This window comes from Sorex araneus, chromosome X, assembly GCF_027595985.1.
Source record: "Sorex araneus isolate mSorAra2 chromosome X, mSorAra2.pri, whole genome shotgun sequence".
NCBI classification, from domain to species: Eukaryota; Metazoa; Chordata; class Mammalia; order Eulipotyphla; family Soricidae; genus Sorex; species Sorex araneus.
The window spans coordinates 250954534-250981772 of NC_073313.1; the positions used below are offsets into that span (position 1 = coordinate 250954534).

The 27239-nt window shown below is 61.0% G+C and overlaps 1 protein-coding gene across 1 annotated transcript in view; it reads right to left on the reverse strand.

Moving 5' to 3' along the window:
• Positions 1 to 16327, reverse strand: part of TNS1 (tensin 1) — a 241668-nt gene extending 225341 nt beyond the window's left edge. Inside the window, 2 exon segments of the mRNA XM_055123162.1 lie at positions 912 to 1026; positions 16305 to 16327. Coding sequence (XP_054979137.1) covers positions 912 to 1026; positions 16305 to 16313 — 124 coding nt within the window. The 5' untranslated portion in view covers positions 16314 to 16327.
• Between the last annotated feature and the right edge of the window lie 10912 nt (positions 16328 to 27239).

The window sequence follows — 27239 nt, forward strand, 5'->3', positions numbered from 1 at the left end:
ACCACACCCCATCCACAGGCCAGCCATGAACCTTCCTCATGCCCCCACATGCCAACCACATATTGCCATGTGTCATTCACAGGACCCCCACAGTCCACCCACACATCAACATATCAACTGCAGGCCTCGCCAAGGTGGACTACGCCCCATTCAGACCCACCCTTGCAGCATTCACATGCCTTCTTCATGCCCTCCATACACCAAGCACCCCCCCACCATGCTGCCCATGTCACCTGCATGTCACATATAACATGCTAACCACATTCCTCCCTAAATCAGCCACATTCATCCCTGCCTACATGCCACCAACATGTCTTCCACATGCCAACCATACTTCCACCATATGAAAACCAAAGGCCACGTGCATTCCAACCCCACACCACCAGGTTACCACACCAGGCCATCCCAACCACATGCCAACCACATGCCAACCACATTTCAACCACATGACAACCACACGCCAAACACACAACAACCACACACCATCTACACACAACCGGGTACCACACCAGGCCATCCCAACCACATACCAACCACACGCCAACCACATCGTAACTACATGCCAAACACCTGCCAAACACATGCCAACCACACAGCATTCACACACCATCTGGGTGCCAACCAGGCCATCCCAACCACATGCCAACCACACGTCAACCACACACCAGCAACATGCCAACCACATGCCAACCACACACCTTCCGGGTGCCACACTGGGTCATCTTTTGCATCCACAGAACCCTCTGATATCTCCACAGGCCATCCGCACCCCCACACCCCTGCCCGCTCCCTGCTCCCAATGAGGACCAACACCCGTCAGGACACCAGGGACAGAGGGGGAGCCACGGCAGGCTCCCGCCGTCCCACCCACCGCAGAGCTGCAGCCCCCAGCTGGGCCCCCTGCCGCTCACCTTTGCAGGTACAGCCCTCCCGGGTGATGGCCTGCCGGCAGACTCCGCATGGCTTCACCTTCTGGAAGGTCTTCACCTTGAAGCGGTGTGTCCTGGGGGCTTCCAGGTCCTCTGGCTGCAGAAACAGAGGCACAGTGGTCAGCCTGGGGGGGCACGGGGTCCGGCCAGGGCTGGGGCTGGGGGTTCAAGGGGAGGAGCCAGTCAGGCCAGGGGTGCCTGGGGAGGAGGTGGCGGGGCCGGGCGGAGGCGAGGGGAGCATCCCTTCCTGGCCTGTTCCTGGAAGGTGTCCGGGGCAAGCCAGAGCATGGATAGACTCAGTGGGGTGTGCTTAGGGGTCCGACGGCTCGAGACCTCCGTCTCCGGGGCACAGGCTCCTCCCAGCCTTGCAGCCATTTCTTCCCTCTGTTAGAAAAATGCTTAAGGGTTTTTTTTGTTTGTTTGTTTGTTTGTTTGTTTGAGCACTTGGTGGTACTCGGGCTGACTCCGGGCTCTGCACTCAGGGATCGCTCCTGGTAGGGCTCTGGGGACCATAGATGGGGCCGAGGATCAAATCAGGGTTGTGAGCCAAGTGACTGTGTAAGGGCTTTACCGCCTGGATCATCTCACTGGCCCCTCATTTCATGCTTCCATCCACCTGGTCCCCAAATCATTTACTCACAGTCAAGGGCACATGCTCATTCTCTTTTGGGGGAGAGGTGGGGGCTTGGGGTAGGACAGGGCACATCCAGCGATGCTCACGGACTCTGTGCTTGGGGATCTCTCCTGGTAGTGCTTGGGGGACCATCTGGGATGCCGGGGATCAAACCCAGGTCTACTGCATGCAAGGCAAAAGCCCTCCCTGCAGTACTATCTCTCTGACGCTTTCACATTCATTTCTGAAGTTTCAAAGCAGACAACTTGATACACTCCCTCGCAGTTGTCTGCATCAATAGCTCTCCAAGGAAAATGCCTGCTGTGCCCGCTGTCAGCCCACGGTTCGTCCTGCCAGGTTAGCACTCTGCAGCTCTGATGCTGAACGTGTGGTTAAATGACATTTCGGCTCATGACAAACCACAGCCCCTATAGCGGTTCCACTAAGAAGTGGGTGAGGGCGTCCCCCACAGACAGGTGTACTCACCCGCCCTGACACCCAGACAATGGGACCCCAGGGGTCAGCAACAGGTCACCATGTCCTTTTCCTGTACCACCTAAAGGTGAGCGGCGGGTTGGTGATCCCGTCCTTCTGGGGGTCCGACTGCCAGAGCTGCCCTGTTGCTCGTCACCCCACTTGTACCACTGGCCGCAGTGCCCCCTCTGGACAGTGTAGGGCCAGACTCAACCCTTGGGCTCCCTCAGGTGGCCCTTTAGAACCACAGGGTAAGAGCTCAAAGGGCCAGTGTGAGGCAAGACTGGGTTTAACCCCCAGCACCACACGGTCCCCCCCAGGCCCTGTGCCAGAGCAGCCTCCAAACACCCCTTACAGTGTATATCTGTGGAGCTGGAGCCATAGCACAGCGGGGAGGGCGTTTGCCTTGCACGCGGCCGACCCGGGTCCGATTCCCAGCATCCCATATGGTTCCCCAAGCACTGCCAGGAGTAATTCCTGAGTGCAGAGCCAGGGGTAACCCCTGTGCATCGCCGGGTGTGATCCAAAAAGAAAAAAAAAAGGTGTATCTCTATGATTCTCCATCGGGGTGTAGCTCAGGGCCAGGGTGCCGTCTTGCATGCACGAGACCATGGCTTCCATCCTGGGCTCCGCAAGGAAGGAAAATAATGCAATGAGCCACGCGTGGGGGCTGCGCTAAGCTGCACAGGGGTCCCTGGACCACACTCCCTGAATCAGGCTGGGGGCTCCTCACTGTCTGGAGGGGAGCCTGGCATGAGGTCAACCTGGGTTCGAGCCCCTGATATCCCATAGGCTCCCCCGAGCACTGCCAGGAATAATCCCTGAGTGCGGAGTCAGGAGTCTGCCCTTTGCTGGGGCAGGAATCAGCCCTGCGCAGAGGTAGGAGTCAGAGAGTGGAGTCAGGCAGGAGTCAGCCCTGTGCTGAGACGGTGCCACTCTCCAAGGTGCCCTTCCTGTGCCCTGGTTCAATTCCACGTTCAGTGCCCACCCAGCCTCGAAGAGCTTCATGTCCTTCTCTTCTCCCAAACAGTACTCTGCCACCTTCTTCACACACACACAAACACAAAAACACACATGTGCACTCACACACAAAGGCAGCACCTCAGACCCCTTGTTGCCCAGCGAGAACTGTGCCCCCCGAGTCTCTTTTTCTTGCCCTCTGCTCCCCATCCACCCAGGTCTGGACTTTTTTTTTTTGCATCACCCAGTGATGCTTAGGAGTTACTCCTGGCTCTGTGCTCAGGAATTACTCCTGGTGGTGGTTGGAGGACCATATGGGATGCCGGGGATCGAACCCAGGTCAGCCGCATGCAAGGCAATGCCCTCCCCGCTGTGCCATCACTCCCGCCCCCCAAGTCTGGACTTAAAGAGTGTCTAGTGTATGTTGTCTGTTGGGTTTGGAGAACCACACCCGGAAGGGCTCAGGGTGGGCTCCTGGCTCTGTGCTCAGGGATCACTCCTGGTAGTGCTCAGGGGCCCCATGTGCAAGGCAAGTGCCCTGCCCGCTGTACTGCCACCCTGGCCCTGTCTCATGCGGTCAAACGAGAAGGAGGAGACTGTGCCCAAACCCAGACAGAATGTGCAGGTCCTCTCTGAAGACACCGCTCGGGACAGAGATAGAAACACAGAGAGAAAAAACACAGGCGGAGGAGAGATGGAAACACAGCGAGAGCCAGAAAAGAAGATCCTGTGTGTGTGTGTGTGTGTGTGTGTGTGAGAGAGAGAGAGAGAGAGAGAGAGAGAGAGAGAGAGAGAGAGAGAGAGAGAGAGAGAGGCGAGGGGCAGAGAGACAGAGAAAGAGAGACAGAGAGATAGAAAGACAGAGAAAGAGAGACAGAGAGGCAGAGAGAGATAGAGAGACAGAGAAAGAGAAAGAAAATAAACGATAGATCAAGAGATGGAGAAAGGGGGAGTGGAGGGTGACATGGGGGCAGTGAGCACAGGCCGCAGGTGGCGGGTGAGACAAAGAAACAGAAGGACAGAGAAGGGAGAGATAAAGACAGAGACAGACAATAGGAGAAAAAGAGAAAGAAATACAGGAAGAAAGAAAAACAGCAGCGGAGTTTGACGGGATGAAAGGCCCCAGATACAGGCGAGGCAAAGACAGAGGCCAGCCAGCTGCACTGGGAGTGTGAGCGGTCAGACAGAACCTGGCCGAGACAGACAGACTGAAGGACCCGGCACCAGCCTGCAGGGGCCCCGCAAGGCTACAGCTTCCGAGCACAGCTCCAGGCTGAGCTTCCGAGCACAGCTCCAGGCCCGCCCGAGCCCTGGCTGAGAGCTGCAAGACGTGAATGAATGGAAAGTCTGACAAGGAAAAGGCTTTATAAGGGGCTGCATGGTGCTCGCCACTACAAGGTGGGCAGGGCGGGGGGATGGGATGGGGAGGGGGCAACGTTTCCTGGCAGGGGGCCCTCTCTGGGAATATCACCGCGGGAAGCCCCAGGAATGGGGAGCAGCACAGAAGCCACACCCCACCAAGGGGGTACGATGGAAAGAGAGCACCACTCCCGCATGCTCCTGCCAACAGGGAAAGAGCTGAGGCAGGAGAGTTGCAGGGGTGCAAGACAGAGTTGCAGGGGTGCAAGACAGAGTTGCAGGGGCACGGGGCAGAGAGTTACAGGGGTGCGGGGTAGTTACAGGGGTGCGGGGCAGAGAGTTACAGGGGTGCAAGGCAGAGAGTTACAGGGGTGCGGGGAAGGGTTACAGGGGTGCGGGGCAGGGAGTTACAGGGGTGCGAGGCAGAGAGTTACAGGGGTGCAAGGCAGAGAGTTACAGGGGTGCGGGGAAGGGTTACAGGGGTGCAGGGCAGAGAGTTACAGGGGTGCAGGGCAGAGAGTTACAGGGGCGCAGGACAGCGCTCAGGAGGGAGAGGGGGAGCTTTGCACAGCAAACCATGAGGTGGTGCTCAGCTCAGGGGTGCTCTGACAGGAGTGGGGGTCCCTCTCCATGCCCTCCCGGGGTACCCACCACTGGGGCAGCTTCAGGAGGTCCGAGCACAAATGAGGGTTCACGTCTGTTCCCTGGTTGGCTTAAGCAGAAGCAAGCACTCACGGGGAAACAATTCCTGGTGGGGAGGAGGGGGCAGAGAATCTTGTCGTACTGGCCAGTGAGCTCAAGGGAAATAAACTCCTCGTCAGTGTATGTGTGTGGTGGGTGAGGGGGTACGGGATGTAGCCCAGGAGCGGGCTGCCCGCCTCGCATGTGGAGGAAGGGGGTTTGCTCCCTGGCACCGTGGACCCGGCAACGAAACCCATGAAGACCCTATTTGTAACTTTCCTGAAGTCAGAGATTGTCAGGGCACGAAGGGGCGGAAGGAGAGGGAGGAGGGGGTGGGTGTGGGGAGCAAGGGCTAAGGTGCGGGGGGGGGGGGGGGGGGGGGGGGGAGCAGCCCAGCAGCGCCTCCTAGTGGTCAGACTGGGCACAGGCGCCTGTGTTCTGGAGCTGGAATGCCACCAGCAAAGGAGAGGAGAAAGCCCGGGAGCAGAGGGGACTTGGGGTTCAAGGGAAGGGCTGTGGGGTGCGGCGACCAACAGGAAGTGCTAAAATCCAATCATCTCCGACACGTTCTGCATCTCCCCCTCCCCCCCCACCCCCCACCATGGGCCGGCCGCACAGCCCGAGCCCAGCTTATCCCTGCTACGCCGGCACCCCAAAGCCAATCCCAGGAATGCAAAGTCTCCTTCCCACAGCTCACGCGGGGCAGGGGGCTTCCCAGAGGGGGAGCCGGCTGCCCCGCCAACAGATGTGGGGGGCAGGTGGAACCCCGAAAGCCAACACTCAGCGTCTCCCCCCAGCTCCATTCTGCTGACCGCCCAGCCCCAGTGAAGTCAGAGTTCACAAAACCTGCCCCCCACCCCCCCACCCCCCCAGACAGCAGACACAGGGTTTCAGCTCAGATCTGCAGCCTCGCCAGGCCCCCAAGGATCCCCTCCCCTGGCCCAGTCCCTGGCAGAAACTTCCAGAAGAGGGTCTCTAGGGCCTGTTCTCTAGGTCCAGGGATGAAGGTACTTGCCTGGAATGCACAGTCCCTGGTGTCACCCCCGGCACTGCAGCCGGCGTCAGGAGTGACCCCTGAGCACTGAGCCAGGAGGAAGCCTTGCAGGCAGCCCCAAAGAAGCAAAACACTTGAATTTGTTTGTTTGGGGGCTAGGACTTACTGCTGGCTCTGCAATCAGGGGTCATTCCTGGCGGGGCTCAGGGGACCATAGGATGAGATGCTGGGGGTGGAACCCACGTCAGCTGCAGGTGAGGTAAGTGCCCGACCCACTATACTCGCTTCAGCCGCCTCAAAAAGGGTTTTGGTTTGTTTTGGTTTTTTTGTTGTTTTTTGTATTTTTTGTTTTTGTTGTTGTTGTTGTTGTTTGGGGTCCCACCCACCTGTGCTCAGGATTTACAGCTTAGTTGTAAACTAAACTTTTTTTCAGCTTAGTTTGCCCACACGGAAGAGCCTGGCAAGCTCCCTGTGGCATATTCAATGTGCCAAATACAGCAACAATAACAGGTTTCATTCCCCCTGACCCTGAAAAGAGCCTCCTCCAATCGTGGGGAAAAACGAGTAAGGAGAGGCTGCTAAAATCTCAGGGCTGGGACAAAGGGAGACATTACTGGCGCCCACTCGAGTAAATCGATGAACAATGGGATGACAGTGATACAGTGATACAGTCTGCTCAGGCTGTGGTACTGGGAATCAAATCCAGGTTGGCTGCATGCAAGGCAAGCACCCTACCCACTGTGCTATCTCTGACCCCTTCCAAATACACTTAAAAATAGGGGCTGCAGAGATAGTACAGCAAGAAGGGGGGTTGCCTTGCACCTGGCCAACCCAGGTTTGATCACTGATATCCCACCTAGTCCCCCGAGCACCACCAGAAGTAATTCCTGAGTGCAGAGCCAGGAGTAACCCCTGAGCATCGCTGGGTGTGGCGAGTATAAAACCAAAACGTTTCTTCTCAATTAAAGCCTGTTTTCTAGACGGGCGACTGTGAGAACATCAGCAGCTTTCCTCGGGCCTTCTTGGCCCCAGATAAAAATGGAGGGTTTGGCCCAGGCCATCTGGGTGTGGACAGTGTGCGGCAAACAACAGAGCAGTTTGCTAGGAAGGGACCGGACGGCGGGGGTGGGGGGGGCAGCTGCAGGGGACTCACTGGGATTCCGGAGAGAGGGAGGGGAGGCGAGGGCGACATCACCCCTCCCTGGCAGAACGGCTCTGCCGAGCCCACATCAGTGGCCCCGCCGGCCGGCACAGCTTGTCCCCCTTAAAAATCGAGGTGCTCTTGGTGAGTTGCCTGCACAGTCTGAATGTTTGTCACCCTGAGAGAGCACTGTGGTAAGGAGCCGGAGCACCGAGCTGTGGGGAAGCCCAGAACAGCAGCAGGCATAGCCTGCTGGACTGCCAGGAGTGGGCCCCCAGCACCGCCGGCTGTGGCCCCGACAACGACAACAACAGTGATGATAAAATCCAGGAACAGGAACCAGAGAGGTTACTACAGTGTTACTCCTCTGCCTTGCACGACGCCTTCAGGGGTTCAATCCCCGGCACCCCACATGGTCCCCCGAGCCCCACCAGGAGAGGTCCCTGAGCACCGCCGGGTGGGACCCAAAAACCAAAACAAACTCTCGGAACATCATCTGGAACAGCTCAGGGGTGGAAGGACCAGGGCAGGGCGATGCTGTGGGCTGTGACCACCACTCCACCCCACCCCACCCTACCCCACCCCCAACTGCCTGCAGGCCCCCGACCGGCCGCCCCTCGTGGCTGGACCAGCACCTGCCAACAAGCCCAGGAGGAGGGTGGAGAAGCGTTTGGGGCAGATGTGGGGTGGGGGGGGGTATTCCCACCTCCCCAGCCTCTGTGCAACTCCCCCAGAGAGAAACCTGCCAAGGGCAGGGTCCCAGCCCGGAAGTCACCCTTCCCCTCGATGCCCATCCAGCATCGGGTGCTTCCCTGGCCCTCCAGAGACCCCGCCCGGTTCAGCCAAGCCGGCTGCCAGCTCCTTGCCCCTCAGTCCCAGCCTGGAGGGGGCACGGCCCTGCTGGCTCAGCTGCTAGCCCCGGGGAGGGTCTCTGGGCTCCTCCCTGAGCTTGGAGCAGAGCCAAAGTCGGGGTGGTGAAGGTTGGGGGGAGGGCGGAGCCATAGCACAGCAGGGAGGGTGTTTGCCTTGCACGCGGCCGACCCGGGTTCGATCCCCAGCATCCCATAGGGTCCCCCGAGCACTGCCAGGAGTGATTCCTGAGTGCAGAGCCAGGAGTGACCCTGAGCATCGCTGGGTGTGACCCTCCCCGCAAAAAGAGCAAAAAATAAAAATGAAGGTTGAAGGGGGGTGATGACCCGTGGGGTCCTCCAGCTCTGAGTTCCACCCTTTTCTCGAGAAATGTCTCTCCCCACCCCCCCCCCCCACACACACACTCACCCCTGGCTTCCCCTCTCCCCTGAGGCTGGGAGGGCAGGGGAGGGCGGCAAACACCCAGGACACAACTCTGCCAGCCCGGGAGCCCCTGGAGGGGAATGACCAGTCAGGGCAGGGCCCTGCCATGTCCCCTCTGCACACCCGCCCCCTCTAAGAGCTGGGGTCCGGCTGGCCCAAGCGTTCCTCTGTCAGAGGCCAGAATCGCAGTGACTCAGCCTCTCCCTGGCCTCCGCCCTCCTGTCCAGCCCAGCCACGTTCTGCCTCTGACACACGCCGGGTCCACCTCGGCTGCCTCCCCCCCCTCCCGTCCCGGGGCCCCTATTTTGTTGGTCATCACGAGCCAACATCCCAACGCCCTGGGAGGGAGGCTGAGCCAGACAGAGGGCTCCACGGGGTGGGGGACGGCGTTGGCCTTGCACGTGGCTGGCCCCGGTTCCCACCCCTCCGAGCTCTACCAGGAGTGCGCGAGTGCACGGCCAGGAGGCAGCCCCGAGCACTGCCCGGCGGGGCCCCAGCAGGAAAGGAAAGGAGATGTGCAGCGAGCGTTGGAAACACTCTGAGCCACGAGGGGGAGGACCCCTCCCTGCCGTGGGGATCCTCTGGGGACCCCAGGGCCCTCCCCACTCACAGCCGCCCAGGGTCCCACTGACCCGGAGCCAGTCTCGGGCTGTGCCTCGTCCTTGCTCAGGGCACCTCACGGCCACTCTGTGTCCTCTGCCCCGCAGAAGGCCCTGCCTGCACTCCGTCTACACGCAAGCTGGTCTCCTCCAGCTCAGGGGGTCTTCCCCAAGAGCCCCCCCCCCACCTGGTGAGAAGCTCACCTCCGCCCCTCAGGGGGCTCTGGGCCACTCTGCAGCGCCGACCATCACCCCACCCCACCACTTAGCATGCCCCCTTGGCCACCCCCTCCCTCCCTGGATCTGGCCCTCGCGTGACCTTGCTCTGACGGTCACTCAGAGCCTGGACCAGAACCATGCTCTGGCCTCATCTCCCTCAGCTCCCCCGTCACCACCACGCCCCCCCCCCAGGCTCAGGGAGACCCCTACCCCCTTTCCTGGCTGTCACCTTGGCTCCCCTGCTTCCCTCCCAGTCTGGGATGGACGGGCAGGGGGCAGGCTTTGGGTGAGCTCACCACGCTGGAGGCTGCTGGCTCCCCCCTACCCACACACACACCCCATGTGCCCGCCCTCACCCTGTACAATCTGCAGCGCCATCCCCTCTCCCCTGCAAGCCTGGGAACCCCTGAGTCACCCCACCCCACTCTGCCTCACTGCTACTGATCTGGTCAATGGGCGAATAGCAGTGACCGACCACCCGAGGCTACCGTGAGGCCCCCATCCAGGAGAGCTGTGGGGCCTGTGCCCGTCCAGCTCAGAGGTCCTGGACTCCAATCTGGGTGCTGGCCCCCGTGTGTGCTGGGCTGACACCCCAGGGGGGCGTCCACATCCCCCCATGTCGCAGCCCAAGGGTGAGCCCCAGACAAGCAGGAGACAGCAACGGAATGAGTCAGTCCCCGCCTGGCTCACGTGTCCACCCACTCTAGCTGGCCGCCCAGCGGGAGAAACTCCAGGGGCCCACGTCCTCCAGTCCACAGATGGAGACGCTGGTGGGCCAGAAAGTGCTTGAACTCTGAGGAGGCATTGAACTTTGCAGGGCAAGAGGGCAGAGGGCAGAGGACAGGGGGCAGAGGACAGGGGGCAGAGGGCAGGGGGCAGTGCTGCTGCCCCACCCCAATGTTGGGAGTACAGTGGCCTGGGAAGGGCAGGGTCTCGCACCCAGTCATCCTCAGCCCCTGACTCAGTTTCCTGACTTGACAAAACCCACCCACCCACCACCTTCTCCCTCACTGGCTCTTTGGGAGACGCGCGTCCCCCGTTTCTTTTTGGTTGTGTTTTTGGGTCACACCCACTGGTGCTCAGGACTCACTCCCAGGCCTGCACTCAGGGATCACTCCTGACGGAGGCTCCGGGCTAGAACCCAGGTCAGCCGCGCGCAAGGGAAGCACCGCACCCGATGTGCTCTCGCTCCCACAGCGCAGTCTCCTGGGAAAGTCGGTGGGAGGCGGGGACCCAGGAAGGCTGGCTGCACCCCGCCCTGCAGAGCAGCAGTGAGGAGCTAGCTGTGTCATACCACAAGCCCAGCTGGAGCAGGGGGCGGGGGGCGCAGGCCCTCGACGAGACCCCCGCACCACGATGCCCGAGGGTGGGCCCGGGCACCTCCAGAGGGTGGGCAGCCCTGTGGCGACCACCCACTGTCCACGCTCACTCTTGAGTTTCGAACTCAGAGCTAGGGGTGGCTTTCTAGGTGGGAGGCCCTGGTACCACAGCCCCCTCCCCGAGCACCCCTGGTATCGCAGGCCCCCCCCCCAGCACCCCCGGGGCATGGCCTGCCAAGCCCTGAGCCGGGAGGAACCCCAGAACACTAGCAGGTGTGGCCCCAAAACAACGATAAAAAAATCAAAGTTCTGGGCCGGAGCGATAGCACAGCGGGTAGGGCGTTTGCCTTGCACGCGGCCGACCCGGGTTCGATCCCCGGCATCCCATATGGTCCCCCAAGCACTGCCAGGAGTAATTCCTGAGTGCAAAGCCAGGAGTAACCCCCTGAGCATCGCTGGGTGTGACTCAAAAAGAAAAAAATATCAAAGTTCAGGAGCTTGGGGCCACAGCCGTAGCACAGTGGAGGAAGGGGCACTGGCCTTGCACGCAACTGACCTGGGTTTGATCCCTGGCACCCTAGAGGGACCCCTGAGCCTCACCAGGGGTTAGCCCCGAGCACTGAGCCAGGACCAAGCCCTGAGCACCATCAGGTGTGGCCCCCGAGCCAAAAATCAACACATCAACCCAAGTTTTCCCTGAGACGCTCTTCCTGATACCTTGCCTCCCCCTCCGTGCAGGACAGGTGCCCCCTGAAAGTCCTCACAGCACCCTCTGTTGTTAACACCCCCCTTTTTATATCGATTGCGAGTTTCCTGCAGAGGCAGGGACTGACTCTGTCACCAGTTGTGAAACGACAGTGCAGGGGGGAGGGGGGCGGAGGGCTGGGAGTGCCTTAGAGGGGACTAGAGGAGCTAGATGGCCCCTTCCTCCCGAGCCCCGAGCCCCAGAGTGGCAGTGCCCCCCAAATTGTCCCTCCCTTCAAGAACACTCAGCCAGGAGCCCGGAGGTGCTAGCTGGTCACCTCCCCGCGGTGTACCTTCTGCCCCAAGGGACACTGGGCTCATGGGGGAAGCCCAGAGAGCTCATGACCAGCAGGGCCCCTCAGGAGGGCCTGCCACCAGCAGAGCATCTGATCACAGTGAGAGTGACCCTGGGGGAAAGGCCTGCACTCACCCACATGCTTTCCTGGAATGGAAGGTTCTAGAAGGTGACCAGGGGACCCAGGTTCTGGCTCTTTTTTCATTCATTTGTTCCTTCGTTTATTTGTTTGGTGGGGGCTGTGCTCGGGGCTTACTCCTGGCTCTGCACTCAGGGATCACTCCTGGTGGGCTAGGTCCGGGGGACCCTATGGGGTGCCAGGTGGTTCCGTGTGCAAAGCTAGCATGCTGCCCGCTGTGTTATCACTCCGGTTCTGGTTCCGACTCCACCTGGCTGCAGTATGGCCTTGACAATGCCCCAGCCGATGACCAGACGAACATTTCTGGAGCTCCCAGGATGTCCTTCTGTCCCCCCTTTTTGCAGACCGGAGATCACACCCGGGCCCTCCCAGAACACCCTCCCAGACCCTCCAGCCCTGAGGACTGCCCAGTCTGCGACAGTTTCCAGTGTCCCCAGGTATGGGGTCACTTCAGAGTGAACGGCCCTGACAGGCAAGGGGGGTCAAGACCAGTGCCAGGAAGCTACTGCCCGCAGCTCACACGGCTCCCGAGTGGCTGGGCCCAGAGGGACCTAGCCACGCCCGTCCAGCCTGCACTGCCCCCTCCTCTGGCCCCTGCAGAGAAAGGGGAACTTCTTCCCAATGTGATGCCTCCAACACATCTCTTGTTTTTTTTATTTGGGGGCCATACCCGATGGTGTGATGGTGTATCCAGGGCTTATTCCAAGCCCAGGAATCACTCTGGTGGGCTTGGCAGGGCCATAGGGGGTGCCAGGGATCAAACCTGGGTCAGTCACGGGCAAGACCAGTGCTGTCCCCTTGGTACTTGCCCTCCAGTCCCTCCAACATCATTTTGAAAAAGTGTGCAAGAGGGAGACTTTTATTTCAGAACTTAGACCTGAGGTTTCTGAACCTCTTTTGCCCATTACCCCCCTTCTCTCCCCCTCAAAAAAAAATCATCACCAAAAATATATTAAAACGGGGCTGGAGCGACCGTACAGTGGGGAGGGTGTTTCCCTTGCACGCTGCCAACCTGGGTTCGATTACCGGCATCCCAAATGGTTCCCCTGAGCACTGCCGGGAGTGATCCCTGAGTGCAGAGCCAGGAGTAACCCCCCTCTGAGCATCGCCAGGTTTGACCCCAAAAGCCAAAATAAATAATTATGTAATTTAAATTTATTAGGGGGAAAAATCACTCAGTACCTCCCTAGAGAGTACCTTCCTGAAGTGAACAACGGAATACATCCAGGGCCCGAGAGACACATAGGACAGTGGGTAAGGCACTTTGCACATGGCCGACACTGGTTCATTCCCCAGCAGTGCAAGAGGGTCCCCGAGCCCCACCAGGAGTGATCTCTGAGCACAGAACCAGGAGTAAACTCTGAGCACTGCTGGATATGACCCAAAAAGAAAAAAAAATGGAAAGCATTTTCCTATTAGCACCTGAGGCTATAATCCTGCCTCCCCCCACCGGCCAGGTGACACCCCGCCCCAGGAGGTGTCAGCCACATTGGGAAACGCTGCTCCAACGGTTCCTACCGCCCCGCTGAGTTCCCGCACATCAGGCCACCCCAGGGGGCCAAGCTTTGCTGTCAGAAACAGCAGAGAGAGCAAGTTCAAGCCGAAGCATCAGACTCGGGTCCCCGAGGCAGGAACGGGTGAGGGCAGGACGGGCTGGGCTCCCCCAGGAAGGCCTCCAGGCCAGGGGGCACAGACACCCCAGAACAACAGCCCCAGGCCTGCGAGGTCCAGAAAAGTCGGGTGAGCAGCCCAGGGCAACGTGACACACTCAGGGCAATCCCCTCCACCCCGCCTCCACTCCCATTGCCCGGGGCCCCCAGCCCAGCCTGCAGTTCTGCCCCATGCACAGACGCCCCGGCCCGTGCAGGCCCTGGGAACCAGGGAGCCCCTCCTGAAGGAAGGACCCTCAGTGGTGACAAGAAGGTGACAGGCGTCACGCTGGAGAGTGTCCGCGGAGAAAAGCTGAGTTCTGCAGAATTCACAGCCAGCACCTCGGCTGCTAACGGACACAGCTGGACTGGACACCCCTGGCAAGTAAAGACCAGCCCTGCCCAGATGTCCCATTCTCAAGATGAACACTGAGGACTCCGCCCCCCCCCCCCACACACACACCCCCACCCAGAAGCACGGACACACCCAGCCTGATGCCTTGATTTCCCTCACAGAGACTGAACAGCCAGCCAGTTCTCGGCCCCAGAATAACTGGGTCCCTCGGAGCTGGGGCCTGACCCCCCCACAACCATCCAGGGATCCCCGCACCCGCCTCCTTCAGGCCTGGGAAACCTAGCAGGTGCAGAGCAGGGCAGGGAGCAGCCTTGGCTGAGCCTCAACCACGTGCCTGGTACCTGGACCCGTAGCCCAAAGTTCCCTCCATTCTCACCCCAGCCCGGCAGGGTGTGTGTGGGAGACGCCCCACTCTACAGAAGAGAAAACTGAGGCTCCGGGAGGGAACTGCTCGACCCCAAACTGCCCGACTGGTAACAGACAGTTACCAGCATTGGACTCGGACGCCTCTGGCAAGGCCTCCAGGCAGACCACCCCCTTCCCACCTGCCCTCCACGCCCACCCCAGCCCCCCAACTCACTACAAGCGGGGGAAGGGGCAGCAACGCCCACCTGGGGTAAAAATAACCTCACTGGGGGCTAGAAGTACGCTCTGTCCACGGCCTTCTTTCTTCCCAGACTCTCCGGCCCTCCCAGGCCGGGGCTGGGGGGGAGGAAAGACCCTGTGGGACCCCCACCCCCTGCCAGCCCTCTCCCACCAGCCTCTTCCCCAGGGAGGGTCGCAGCATCATTGAGCGAGCATGGCACAGCGGACTCGGGGATCCTGAGGGCAGATGGACAGTGCCCGGCACGACGAGGAGTGACCCCAAAACAAAACCTCATCAGGGGCCGGAGCCATAGGACAGAGGGGAGGATGCTTGCCTTGCACATGACCGAGCTGGGTTTGATCCCGCGCATCCCCTAAGGCCCCCTGAGCCTCTCTGGGAATAAGCCCTGAGCATCACCAGTGCGGCCCCCCACAGAAAATAAACAAGAGTCTGCTGGGCACAGAGCTAGGGGTGCCAGAGGGCTGGGGTGGGTAGGAAAGAAGGCGGGAAAGCAGGGAGGAGAGGGGCGGAGAGATGCCCAGGGAGCCCCCTTGTCGGCAGGACCCTCTCAGCTCTCGTGGCGGGGGGTGGGCTACAGAGACCCCTGCAGCCTGCGCCCCTTCCACCAACCTCACTCTACGCCCCCCCCCCCGCCCCAGGGATAAACAGAGGCTCTGGCAGCAGGAGGGAGGAGGGGGTGGGTCCCTTCTCCTCAAACATCTGGGGAGGGAGCCCCCCCCACCCCTGCGTCCCTCCGGCTCAGCTCCCCTCCCCCTCCTCCATGGACACCGCAGAGACAGATAAACTTGGCCAAGGCCTCAGCACCCAGATGTCCACCCTGGGCCAGCAGCGAGGCAGCCTCCGTCCTCAGTGCTGGGGGGTCTAAACACGTCCCTCGCTGACTCAGCCCCTGCCTCCCCACCTTTGATTCTCCGCCTGAGCCCCACACTCCACCCAAAGCCCCTCTATGCCGGTGCCTTCCTTGCCGCCCCCCCCCCCCACCTCCGAAGGCACTGGCCGCCCAGCTCTGAGGCCTGGGGCAGGAACGGCGGCGCAAAGGCCAGGAAAGGCCACATCTGGATCCCGGGCCTGAAGCCCCCTCCCCCAAACCAGCCATCACTCTCCTGGCGCGCCCTGACACCAACTTCAGCCTGGGGTGGAGGGGGGGCTTCCTCGTCCTCCTGACCCCTGACCTCACGCATGCCTTCAGCCAGCCCAGACAGCCTGGGAGTTGGTTTCTGAGGTTGGGGTCTGCTGCCCCCCCACCCCCTACCCTGCCTCGCAGCAACCAGCCTTCCCCTGCCGCCACCCCCCCACCTCCTTTCCCTGCAGCCTCTGCCCCACAGTGGTCTGGACGCTTCTTTCCTCCCTCGGTGGATGGCCCCCCAGCACACACCCTCACACGCACCCTCCTGAAGTGGGGTGGGGGGGCGGCGGGGGAGAGGGGGCAGGTCTGAAGGACAGGATGGCACGAGCTGAAAGGGGACAAAAGTGATGGGCACCCAGTGGGCTTGGGCTCCATCCAGTGGTCTTCGGCCGTTTCCTGATCAATATCGCCTGCCCCCAGCCCTCGACCACGTCTCCCCCCCCCCCCCCGTCCAGTGCTAGCTCGAGCCGGGAGCCGGGCGTGTGAGGGGTGAAGGATGCCCGCGCAGCCTGGGGTGGGATTATTCTCCCACCTCCTCAGCGCCCTTGGCCTGTGCTGGGTGCAGGGTGGGGAGCACTGGTGCACAGGGCTGCGTCCCGCACACTGAGCAGGGCTGGAGGGCAGGGCGGGGGCGGGAGAGTCTGCTAGGGGTGCATCCCATCAGCAGCAGAGACCCCCCTCCTCAGCCCCCCACCCCGCCACTGCCCCAGCCCAGGCTCGCAGTCTAAGGAGAAGGTGGAAGCAGGGAAGAAAGAGGGAGGGGGGGGGCGCGGACAGGGGTCCTCCCTGCTCAAGCAGCTGGACCTACCCAGAGCATGCAGGACAGACAGATCCACGTCATCCTTGGGGGTCCCGTCTCTCGGCCGGGGGGGGCTTGCAAGCAGCCTCCACAGAGGAGCGGGAAGAAGGCAGCTGAGTCGGCCGCTAGCTAGGACTCAGCCAGCAGCATCTGTGGGCCTCGCGCCCCGCTGCCTCCTCCTCCCCCACTCCACCCCCCTGTCCAGTCTCCTCCCCTCCCTCCTCCCCTCCCTCCTCCCAGGCTCCACTGGTGGCTGGGGGGGGTGGTTGTGGGGAGGGGGGAGTGTCAAGCCCTGTTTTGCAAGAGACACGGGAGAGAGAGAGAGCAAGCAGGCAGACAAGTAGCTCCTGGACACGGGACCCCAGACCCCACGCCCCCCCCACGGACAGACAGAGCCCGGGCAGGAGAGCCAACAGCTCCTGGCCTGTCCCTTCCCCCACCCCCAGGTCCCCTGGCTGGCTCGGGGCGCCCACACTCTTTAACACACTGGGCACAGGGCAGAGGACCGGCCGCGGCCGGGAGGGTGGCCCGGCCCCCAGGCGGGGGATTGCGTTCCAATTTTTCTGACTCTTTTTTTTTTTTTTTGCTTTCTTTCTTTCTCCAAACATCTGTCCCAGCCCTTCCTGCCCTTCCGAAAGGGGCCTTGCTGCGGGCTCCTGCGAGAGGCTGTTTTTCTTGCCCGTTCCCTGGGCCAACATTTGGTTTGCATTTTCCCGCTTCCTCCTCCCCTGCCCCCTCCCTGAGCCCAGAATCCACCTCCCACCCGCCACCCGCCTCCTTCTGCTCCACAGTGGCTCGGCCCCCCCAGCCCCCCACCCACCCGGGAGCCCACCCTCCTCTCCTCTCTCTCCTATCTTGTTGGGCCCTGGAACAAAACTTTGGGGGTCTCCATGATGGAAAGGAAAAGCAAAGAGGTTCTGGAGCCTAACGGGCTCCCGGGCGGCCCCTCTGGAGGATTCAGCAAAGCCTGCGGCCCCCCACGCCCCCCTCACACCCCCCACGGCATTGTCTCAGTTCTCCCCCACCCTTCCATCTCATGCCCCCCCCCCTAAAAACAACTTTCCTCTTTCAGCTCAGCCTCTGGCTGGACCAAGTTAGGGTGGGTGGGGCTGGTGAATCAGCCACCCTGCCCTTTGCAGTGTTCCAGAAGAGGAAAAGCGGGCACGGCTCCACCCCCTTCCGTAGCCACACACACACACACACACGCACACACACACACACACACACACACACATGCACGCACGCCAGGACACTCGGTCCAACTCATATAAACACACAAAACGCCCAGGACAGGGCCCCACCCAGAGAGGCATTCTGAGACCGTTTTCTTGGCTTGAGTAACTTGGCAAAACAAAATGCTCAGCAACCAGGCACACACACACACACACACACACACACACACACACGTGGGCTGTCCACGCCGGCACCCCACACCCCAGAGTGACCTGTCCCCTGCCGTCAGCCAGAGCGCGCCCTCCCCACTCTCCTGGGGCACTGCACAGCCCCTCTCCAGCCGGGCTCCCCCCCACCCCCACCCCCCATCCACCGGAGACATCAATCTAGTCAACTCCAGCGGGAGGGAAACTGTCCCTCCACCAGGGAATAGGTCGCCACGTGCGGAGATGCAGGTTGCACACCGCACCGGGAGCGTGTCCCGCTGACACGGGCATTCAGCACTGGCACGGACACTGCAAGGACGCTAGTTCTGGTCCTTCCTTGAGCCGCTGCCTGGGGTGAGTCCTGCTAAATGAGATAGGAGGAGGCATGAATGAATGGTTTGGGTTTTTTTTTTAATTAGTTTTTTTGTCTTTTTTTTTGGAGGGGGGCACACCAAAGTAGTGCTCCGAGGCTCAGTGCTCGGGGAACCATGCAGTACTGTGGCTCAAACCCAGGCTTTCCACATGCTAAGCATTGTGCTCCAGCCCACTGAGTTCTCTTTCGGAATGGGGGTCTTCTTTCATATCTCTCCTGCAGAGCTTCGGGTTCGGGAAGGTTTCTGCTCTCCCCCTCGCCTCCGTCCCAGTCTGACTGCAGCCAACACCAATCGGCTTCTGCATGAGGCCGGCCCCGCAGCCAGCAACGGGCCACACAAAAACCCTCCCTCTCTGCAGGCACACAGTTTCCCCCGTCACACCGTCTTCGGCACCGCCAACCCACAGCTACCCGCTCCACTGAGCCCTGCTCTCTGGGTGCCCACATCACAGCTCTCTCTCTCTCTCTCTCTCTCTCTCTCTCTCTCTCTCTCTCTCTCTCTCTCTCTCTCTCTCTCTCTCTCTCTCTCTTTGTTTTTGTTTTTTGCTTTTTGGGTCACACCCAGCGTTGCACAGGGCTCTGCACTCAGGAATTATTCCTGGCGGTGCTCAGGGGACCCTATCGGATGCTGGGGATTGAACCCAGGTCGGCCGCGTGCAAGGCAAACGCCCTACCCGTTGTGCTACCGCTCCAGCCCCCACAGCTCTCTCTGGAGCCCATCGAAGTAGTCTTGTCGGCACCTTCCCGGAGAGGCTGCAAACAAGGTCCAAGATGGGGAGTCCCAGGAACACGCATGTTTGGTCTCTAAGGAGGTACCTAAAGCAGCCCCTTCCCCAGAGGCCTGGAAACAGGAGGGCGCCAGGGCTTGGGGGTTCTCAAGGTACACCTACCCCTGCAGAGCCCCTTGGATCCCCTTTCTACGGATAATGGGGCCGGCAGGACAACCAGGAGGGTGCTTGCTTCGCACACGCTGGCCAGGAGCATCCGGCATCCCGTGTGACGCTCTGCCTCTTTGCTCTGCTCCCTTGCTCGGCATGCGAGCCCGCCCGAGTGATCCCTGAGCACGGCCGAGCAGGGTCCCCCCTAAAGAAAACAAGTCCTGGGGGGGGTCTCTCCTGGACCCCTCGGGAAGGCCTCCCGCTCCCCAGCACCAGCATCTGCAGAGGTCTCTAAGTGCTGCAGAAGGGCCCTGCTCCAGGCTGCCTGCCCAGCCAGGACCCCCTCCCTCGCCCCCCACAGGGCAGAGGCCCAGGGGTCAGGACCCAGCTGGTGTTCCTGCGTCCTCAGAGAGGAGGTGAGGAGGTGGCTGAGGAGGGGGTGACTCTCAGTGGCTCTCCGTATTCCCTTGGCGACGGCTTCCCCCAAACCCACTGCCTCCTGCTCTTCACCTGCTGCTGTTAGCAGAGCTGGGGGCAAACCCAGGGCCTCACCTGTGCTCCGTCATGCAGCCACCTCCCAGACTCCCCTGCCTGCACGCTCTGCAGATGCCCCTAATCTCCCCCCCACCCCCGCCGCCCCTACAGCCCCGAGTGTCCGGAACCACCAGGAAGAGGTCAAAAGGCTGATCCTTGGCTCCTTGCCGGGGTCAGTGTCTCACAGGCAGTGGACATGGGGTTCACACCAGTGGGATAGAGGGGTTCCACACTGGAACCCTGGGAGCCCTGAGAACCGACCTCACCTGTGCCAGCAGCCAGGCCTCTCTCTCTCTCTCATACACACATACACACACATTCATACACTTGTGCACACTCATGTACAATCATACGTAGGCTCATCTGCATTCTCATACCCACATACTCATTCACAAACACACGTGCATGCACACACAGTCACACACTCATATACACTCACCTTCACACATCTGCACACGCTGTCACACAGACAGGTACTCATTCACAGAAACACCCATTCACACTTATCACACACACACATACCCACTCACCCCACATGCACACATGCACCCACACATATTCACAAAGACACACACACATATCATTCCCCCTGTACAAAGGTTTTCCTCCTGCCCATCTTCCTACACACACACACACACACACACACACACAATGCACAGGCTTGCACACAGCCACACACATCACACATACACACGCAGGCTCACATATACTCACACAGTTTACACACTCACATCTTCACACACATCTGCAGACACTCTCACACAAACATAAGCACTCATTCACACATATGTGCATGCACATACACATGCACACACACGTGCACCCACAGAGGCACACACACTCGTGCACATACACGGCAGTAGCCGGAGGAATAATGAGACCTGCAGGTGGGGCAGCCTGGCGAGCAGAGGGAAGGTGAGCAGCTGCCAGGAAAGCTGGGCCAGTCCCGACCCCTCTGTGCCTCAGTATCCCCACCCGGAGTGCCCAGCTGGTGGCCACTGAGGTCCCTTCCTGCTATCACTTTGGGGACACCACCAGCCCCCATCTGAGGCCCCGCCCCTTCCTGCCCGTTCTGCCCCCCTTCTGCACACACCCACCCAGAAGCCAGGCCTGGGTTTACACTCCCGCCTCTCTATGCACTGAGTCTGTCCTCGTCCCCCTGGCACAGAGCACGGGGCAGCCAAGACCCCCGCACCCAGCTGGGTGGGGCTCAGTCAGAGCGCTGACAGGGAGACGGGGTGACAGGGCCCCCGAGACCAGCCAGTACACACGTGCTCCTCCACTCCAGCCAGGCCCACCCCTCCATGTCCTCTGACCCATCCAGAGGGGCCCCCAAGTCTAGATCTGGGCGGGTGTGGGGGGAAGGACAGGTGCCACCCCCGGCTGTGCTCGGGGCTCACTCCCCGAAGTGCTCAGAGGCCCCCTGGCAGTGCCAGGGACAGAGCTGAGGCCGGCGTGTGCGGGGCCTGTGCCTTCACCCTGGTGCTGTCTCTCCAGCCCACAGACCCATGTGATTATGCAACATCTTGTTGAGAAAATGGGTGCTGGAGAACCAGTGTGGAAACGCTGGGTTTGGAAAGCTGTGTTGGGCCGTCTGGGGCCGAATGCCACACAGGGACTGGCAGGCAGCCTTTGGTCCGGGGACATGCTGCTGGCTGGCACTGTCACGGCAGAGCAAGAGGGGGCGGGCACGGCTCCGTAAGCCCTGAGAGACCTCGCACCATCCTGCTCCCCAAGCCCCCTCAGCGGGGGGGGGGGGGTCCTTTCCTCCTGACCCTCGTCAGCCCCCGGGGGCCTCCTCGACGGTGGGGGAGGGGGGCATGGAGAGAGAGGACGGACAGGGCCGTCCCTGGGTCTCCTGACCAGCGTGCATCTGTGAGTCACTAAGCAGGTGACACAGGCTTCTAACTCCAAGCCACTAGGCAAGAGGCTATAGACCCTTTCGCCCCGCCAGCTCCTGGAGAGAGCTACGTTATCCAGGGACTCGACTGGGCACCGCACTGAGGCCTCCCGCCAGCTCCCATTTCACAGGGGCAGCGGCCCAGGCCCAGGGGGGTGCAGCCACCCTCTGAGTCACACAGAACCCAGCCCCCGGGCACTGGATTCCTCAGCCCTCAGGGGAGCGGGAGTTTCCTGCTGCTCCCGTAGCCACCAGCACCCAGACCCTGGGGGTAAGGACCTCATCAAGGAGTCAGCGTCCCCGCCAGCACTGCTGTGTAGGACCAAGGGAGCTGGGGGTGCTGGTGGGTGGGGGCCACGGGGAGGGAACCGGGATCTTGTGGCCACAGGGGCAAGGAGATGACAATTAGCTCCCTCGACGTTCTAGAGGCAAGAGGAAGAAAAGATCCACAGCCTTAGGAAGCCACGGGCCTGGGATGCAGCACCGCATCCTGCACCCCGCTCACACGCACACACACACACACACACATACACATACTCATACACACTCACACACATACACACACTCACTCTTACACTCATACACACTCGCACATACACTCACACACATACACACTCACACACATACACACTCACACTCACACCCATACACACTCACACACATACACACTCACACACACATACACACTCACATTCACACCATACACACATACACACTCACATTCACACCATACACACTCACACACCTACATATACTCACACATACTCAAATGCATACACACACTCATACACTCACAGGCATACACACACATATATACACACACTCACACACACATACACACTCACACAGACTCACGCATACACACACTCACACACACATGCATACACACTCACACACTCACATGCATACACACTCACACACGCATACTCACACACTCATACATTCACACACACACACACACACACACACACACACACACACACACCTTTGATTTCTGGAGTGCTCCGAGCACAAATGCCACCTCTGTGTAGCCACACAGGATGTGCACGGCACAGGGGCGCAGCGGAGGATGAGGGGACATGGACGTCCACTGCGTGCACCATGCTGGGCGCTTTGGGCCCCTACCCAAGAGCCCACCTGATGCAGCCCAGGAGCTCAGGGAGGCCCTGCCCCCTGCCTCTATGCCCACCATCCCTGCCAGGGGAGCTGGAGGGTCCTGCCAGACCTGTCCCGGCTGGGCTTTCCCAGCGCTGCCCCCCACCCCTGCCCCTACCTCCCCTCTGCCAGCGCTCCAGGGAGGGACGGCGGCAGCAGCCGGGACCATCCCAACAGCATTCCATCAAATGCTCCCCAGAGCGCAGTTGCGATCTTGATCTCTTTCCCCCCACATTTCCTGTCTTGGGGGCTGGAAAGACAGCGGGAACCATTCCTGCAGAGGCTCAGCCCGTCCCCTACCCTGCCCCAGCTCAAATCCAAAGGGGTCCCAGAGTAGGTGACATTACCCACCTCTGCAGCAGAGGAGGGGGCATTCATTGCCATGCAGCTGCGGGGTCCCACTGACCTGGTCCTGGCTGGTCATTCCCCTCAGTGGGTTGGCTGCCTTTGGCCCAGTCTGAAATGCCGGGGCAGCATCTGAACTCAGACCCTGCTGGACCGTAGCCCACCCGAGCCGCACAGCCGCAGTGCCCTGTCCCAGCCAATCCCGAGGACCAAGTGTTCCACTGGGCTTCCAAGCACACCTTGGGTGTCTGGGGCAGAAGCCCTGCTGGCACCTTTCCCCACTGCAGACGGGCAGAGAGAGAAACTGAGGCCACAGGAGGAAGCTAACCATTAGGAGGAAGGGCTAACACCTTCAAGTTCCTTGAGGAGTGGACGAGACTTTCTAGTCCAAGGGAATAATGGCTCTGGAACAACCTGCCACCCCCCAGAGTCCCCCTCTGCCTCAACTTCCCCAGCTCAGGCCACCTGGAGACCCCTGCTGGGAAGGCCCAATGATAGCCAGGCTTGAAGCTGGGCATGCTGGAGCCACAGTTCAATCCGTAGACTGAAGCCCAGGCACCCGGCTGGGAGTCACCTCTGTGCAATGCTGAGTGTGGCCGAGAATGAGTAATAATACTGCTAATAATCGTAATAATAGGCCTAGAGATACAGTACAGCAGTTGACTTGGATTCCAGCCCCAGCACCCCATATGGTCCCCCAAGTCCAGTCAGAAGGGATCCCTGAGCGCAGAGCCCGAAATTAGCCCTGAGCATTGCCAGGTGTGTCCCCCAAAACCAACGCTAGTAATAGTAGTCATCGCAATAATAAAGATAAAAATCTCTCACCTGGCGGTACAGCACCTGCCTTGCTCGCGTGAAATCCTGGGTTGGGTCCAGAATTCCCAAAACAAAGACCGCCTCACTTTCCCCAAACATCTTCTACAGAGCAGGCAACTTAGATAAGCACCTGAAATTCGGGGTCTCATTTAACCCTTGCCCCACTCGAGGATGTGGGCATTTTGATTCTGCCCATTGCACAGGAGCGAAAACTAAGGTGCAAATAGGTTCCCTCATCCATGACCCACAGCCGGTAAATGAGAGAGCCAGACTCCAGGGCAAACAGACCAGCCCGAGAGTGTCCTGAAGTTCCCTCACCCTTGTGACAGCACCCTCGCCCCCCCCCCCCCGCCAAAGGAGAGGACCAGAAAGCCAGGCCCCGCCCCAAGACGCCCAGTTTCTGTAGTTTGGGAGGTAATGCTAGAGGGGGGGGTTGCCCTGTGTGTCCCTCAGGAGAATTTCAGGTCACATGCAGCTCTGGTGGTTCCCACATGACCACATGGAAGCCCTCAGCCCAGGCCCCTTCCCCCATATTCCCAGGGTCTCTGCCTTCTCCACAACCCCCCTCCCCCACACCCCGGGGCCTCTTGCTCTCCCTCACCCCACACACACATACCCCCAGTCAGCAGAGCCCCCCACACCTCCCACCCCCTAACACACACACACACACACACACACACACACACACACACACACACACACACACACCCCTAGTGTCTCTGCCATGCTTCCCTCTTGGAAGATCCTTGGAGGAAGAGATTGCATCAAGTGGCATGCCGCCCCCTCCCCAGCAGTACAAGTCCCCCAGACCACCTTTCCCCCACTAATCAGCCTCCCCCACCACCCTGGGGTACCCCTGCCCTCCCCTATCCCATCTGTTCCTCCCATCCCCTACCCACCAGGCTTCCCTCCCACTGCCCACTCCACCTTATATGTTTACCGGGCACGGGGCAGGGGGGCGGGGTGGACAGGAGGGAGGAAACTATTCCCAGAGTCACCTTCTTTCCCACTTGCCAGCCCCAGAATCGTTCCTCCCCACTTCCGTGAGGGGCAGCCAACAGGTACCTGAGCAGCAAGTAGGGGCTGCTCGTCCCGGCTGGGGTGGAGTAAGGAAGCGTGTGTGGAGGCGGGGAGGGGGGAGGAGGAGAGGGGGCTCCAAACCCTGGTGACAGTCTGAACCGCAAGGGTCAATCAAACAGCGCCAGAGGGGCGGGGAGGGAGGCAGGGGAGCGCCCGAGGACGCAGCAGGTGCCAGGTGCCAGGTGCCAGGTGGGCGCGCACGGACTTACCCGGTTGCGGAGACAAAAGCGCAGGGGCAGGAGGCAGGAGAAGAGGTACTTGCCCCATCGGATCACGCAGGAGAAGCACCAGCTCAACCGAGTCATGTTGACCCTAGGTCTGGGCCCCCTCCCCGTGGGGTGGGGGAGGGCGCACGACCGAGGGCGCAGCCCGAGTGGTAGGGGATGGGGGGGGGGGGCTGCGGGTCAGGCTGGAGCTTTGCAGCTGGGAGTTGGGGGGCCACCGTCAGCCCTGCCGGCGCGAGTCCGAGCGTCCGCCCCCTCTAGCGGGAGGAGGCCGGCGGGGGCCCTGCCGCGTGGCCCCGACTTGGCTCCATCGGCCCGGAAGTCGGTGCGGGCGGCTGCGGGGCGCGGGCACCTCGGGGACTGGCTCCCGCCCGCCCCTCTCTCCTCCCCTGGCTGGGAGCCGGCCTCCGCCCGCCTGCGGGCCTGGCGCGCTCGGGTGGGGGCCGCCCGCGCCGCCGCGTCCACCTGCGACCAGCCGAGCGGCCGCAGCAGCAACTGTAACAGCGGCAGCAACTGTAACAGCGGCTGCAACTGTAACAGCAGCAGCCACAGTCACGGCAGCCGCGGCGCGCTCGGGGCTGCGGGGCGGGCGCGCGAGTGTGCGCGTGTGTGCGCGCCGGGGCTCCCCCTCCAGACCCCCGCTCCCATGCCCAGAGCGCTCCCTGGAGCCTAACGTGATTAAGGTCCGCCGAGAACGCCGCCACGGGCTTCCCGGGCACAACAGAAGCGTCCAGCGGGCGGCGGGGAAAGCGGGGCGGGCGCTCCCGGCGGGCGCGCACTTGTGGCTCTCGGGGTCCCGGTCCTGGCTCGAACCCCACGACCACGCCCGCCTCCGCCTCCGCCTCCGCGCGGATCGCATCTCGCCGTCTCCAGGTCGAGCGGGCTCGGGAGGAAGGGAGCGCAGAGTGGACCGCGCGCCCCTACAGGTTGTTGGGGACCCGCGGCAGAGATTGATAGCAGCTGGAGGAGGGCCACTGTCCCCCGCTCAGCCTAGGGCGGGCTTCCCCGCCCAGCTGGGCTCTCTCTCTCTCTCTCTCTCTCTCTCTCTCTCTCCTCTCTCTCTCTTCTCTCTCTCCTCTCTCTCTCTCTCTCTCTCTCTCTCTCTCTCTCTCTCTCTCTCTCTCTCTCTCTCTCTCTCTCTATCTATCTATCTATCTATCTATCTATCTAACTGGGGACCTTTCCCAGCCTCCACTCCCTCCGCTCTTATGTTGCCCAATCTCTGGAATAAGGTTTGGGGGAAGGAGGCTCTGGAACTAAGGAGAGGGAAGCGGGAAGCGTAGTTTGGGGAGAGGGGAGGGAGGGGGAGCAGGATTGCTGGAAGCTGGGGAGAGGCCCTGGCGCAGACAGCCGGGCAGAGCCGGGCTGCTTCGGTTGCTGCAGAGAAACTGGGAGGCGGCCAGCTGAGCCCAGAGAGAAAGGGGGGGCGGGGCGCCCCTTCTGCAGGACCCTGCCAAGGCCACCGGCTGAGAAAGAGCCAACCCCTGCCCTCCACGGGGACCCCCTGGGCGGCCTGAGAGGACAGGGGAGAAGCCCAGCTGCACCTCCACTCCCCCACCCCGGACCCCACCTCCCACCCTGCCCCCAAAGCACAGCAGGAGACCCCCTAGAGAGTTTCTGGCCTCCAGCCCAGGGCCCAGGCCGCACTGGGCATGTCCCATCTACTTCAGCACCCCACCATGAGACAAGGCAGTGGGGCACACACAGGGAATTGTGGGGGAGACTGGCACAGTGAGAGAGAGAGAAGGAAGAGTGTGCCGGAGTGCAGCCAGAGAAGAAGACCCTCAAGACCCTCCACTCCCAGGTCTCCCTCCAGCCAGAAGCAGCGGTGTGCAAGCTGGAGGGGGTGCACAGAGAAAGCTGGGGGGAAGGCAGTGTGACCCCACACACACACACATGTGGGAGCCCGTCCTAGCAAGCCCTGCCTTGCTCGTGTCCAGGAGTCCCTTCGGGCCTGGCTCTGCTAAGCAGAGAGTTCCCCCTCCTTTTTGTGGGAACCTGCCCCCGTTTCCTGACCCACCCTCCTGCCCCAGAGGAAATGGTTAGACCCAGAGTCTGAGAAAACGGGGTTAACCCATAGCAAACAGACTGATATTTAACGCAAAGGAATTGCTAATTGAATTTTGAAATAAGATGCAAGGATTTGGGAGAGCATCGGGGATGGCGGTGCCCGTCTGGTCTCAGAAAGGAGAGGATGGTGTTTTCTTTAAAGGGAATCAGTCTCAGAACCTCTGGGGCAAGGAGGCAGGTGCTGAGTAGA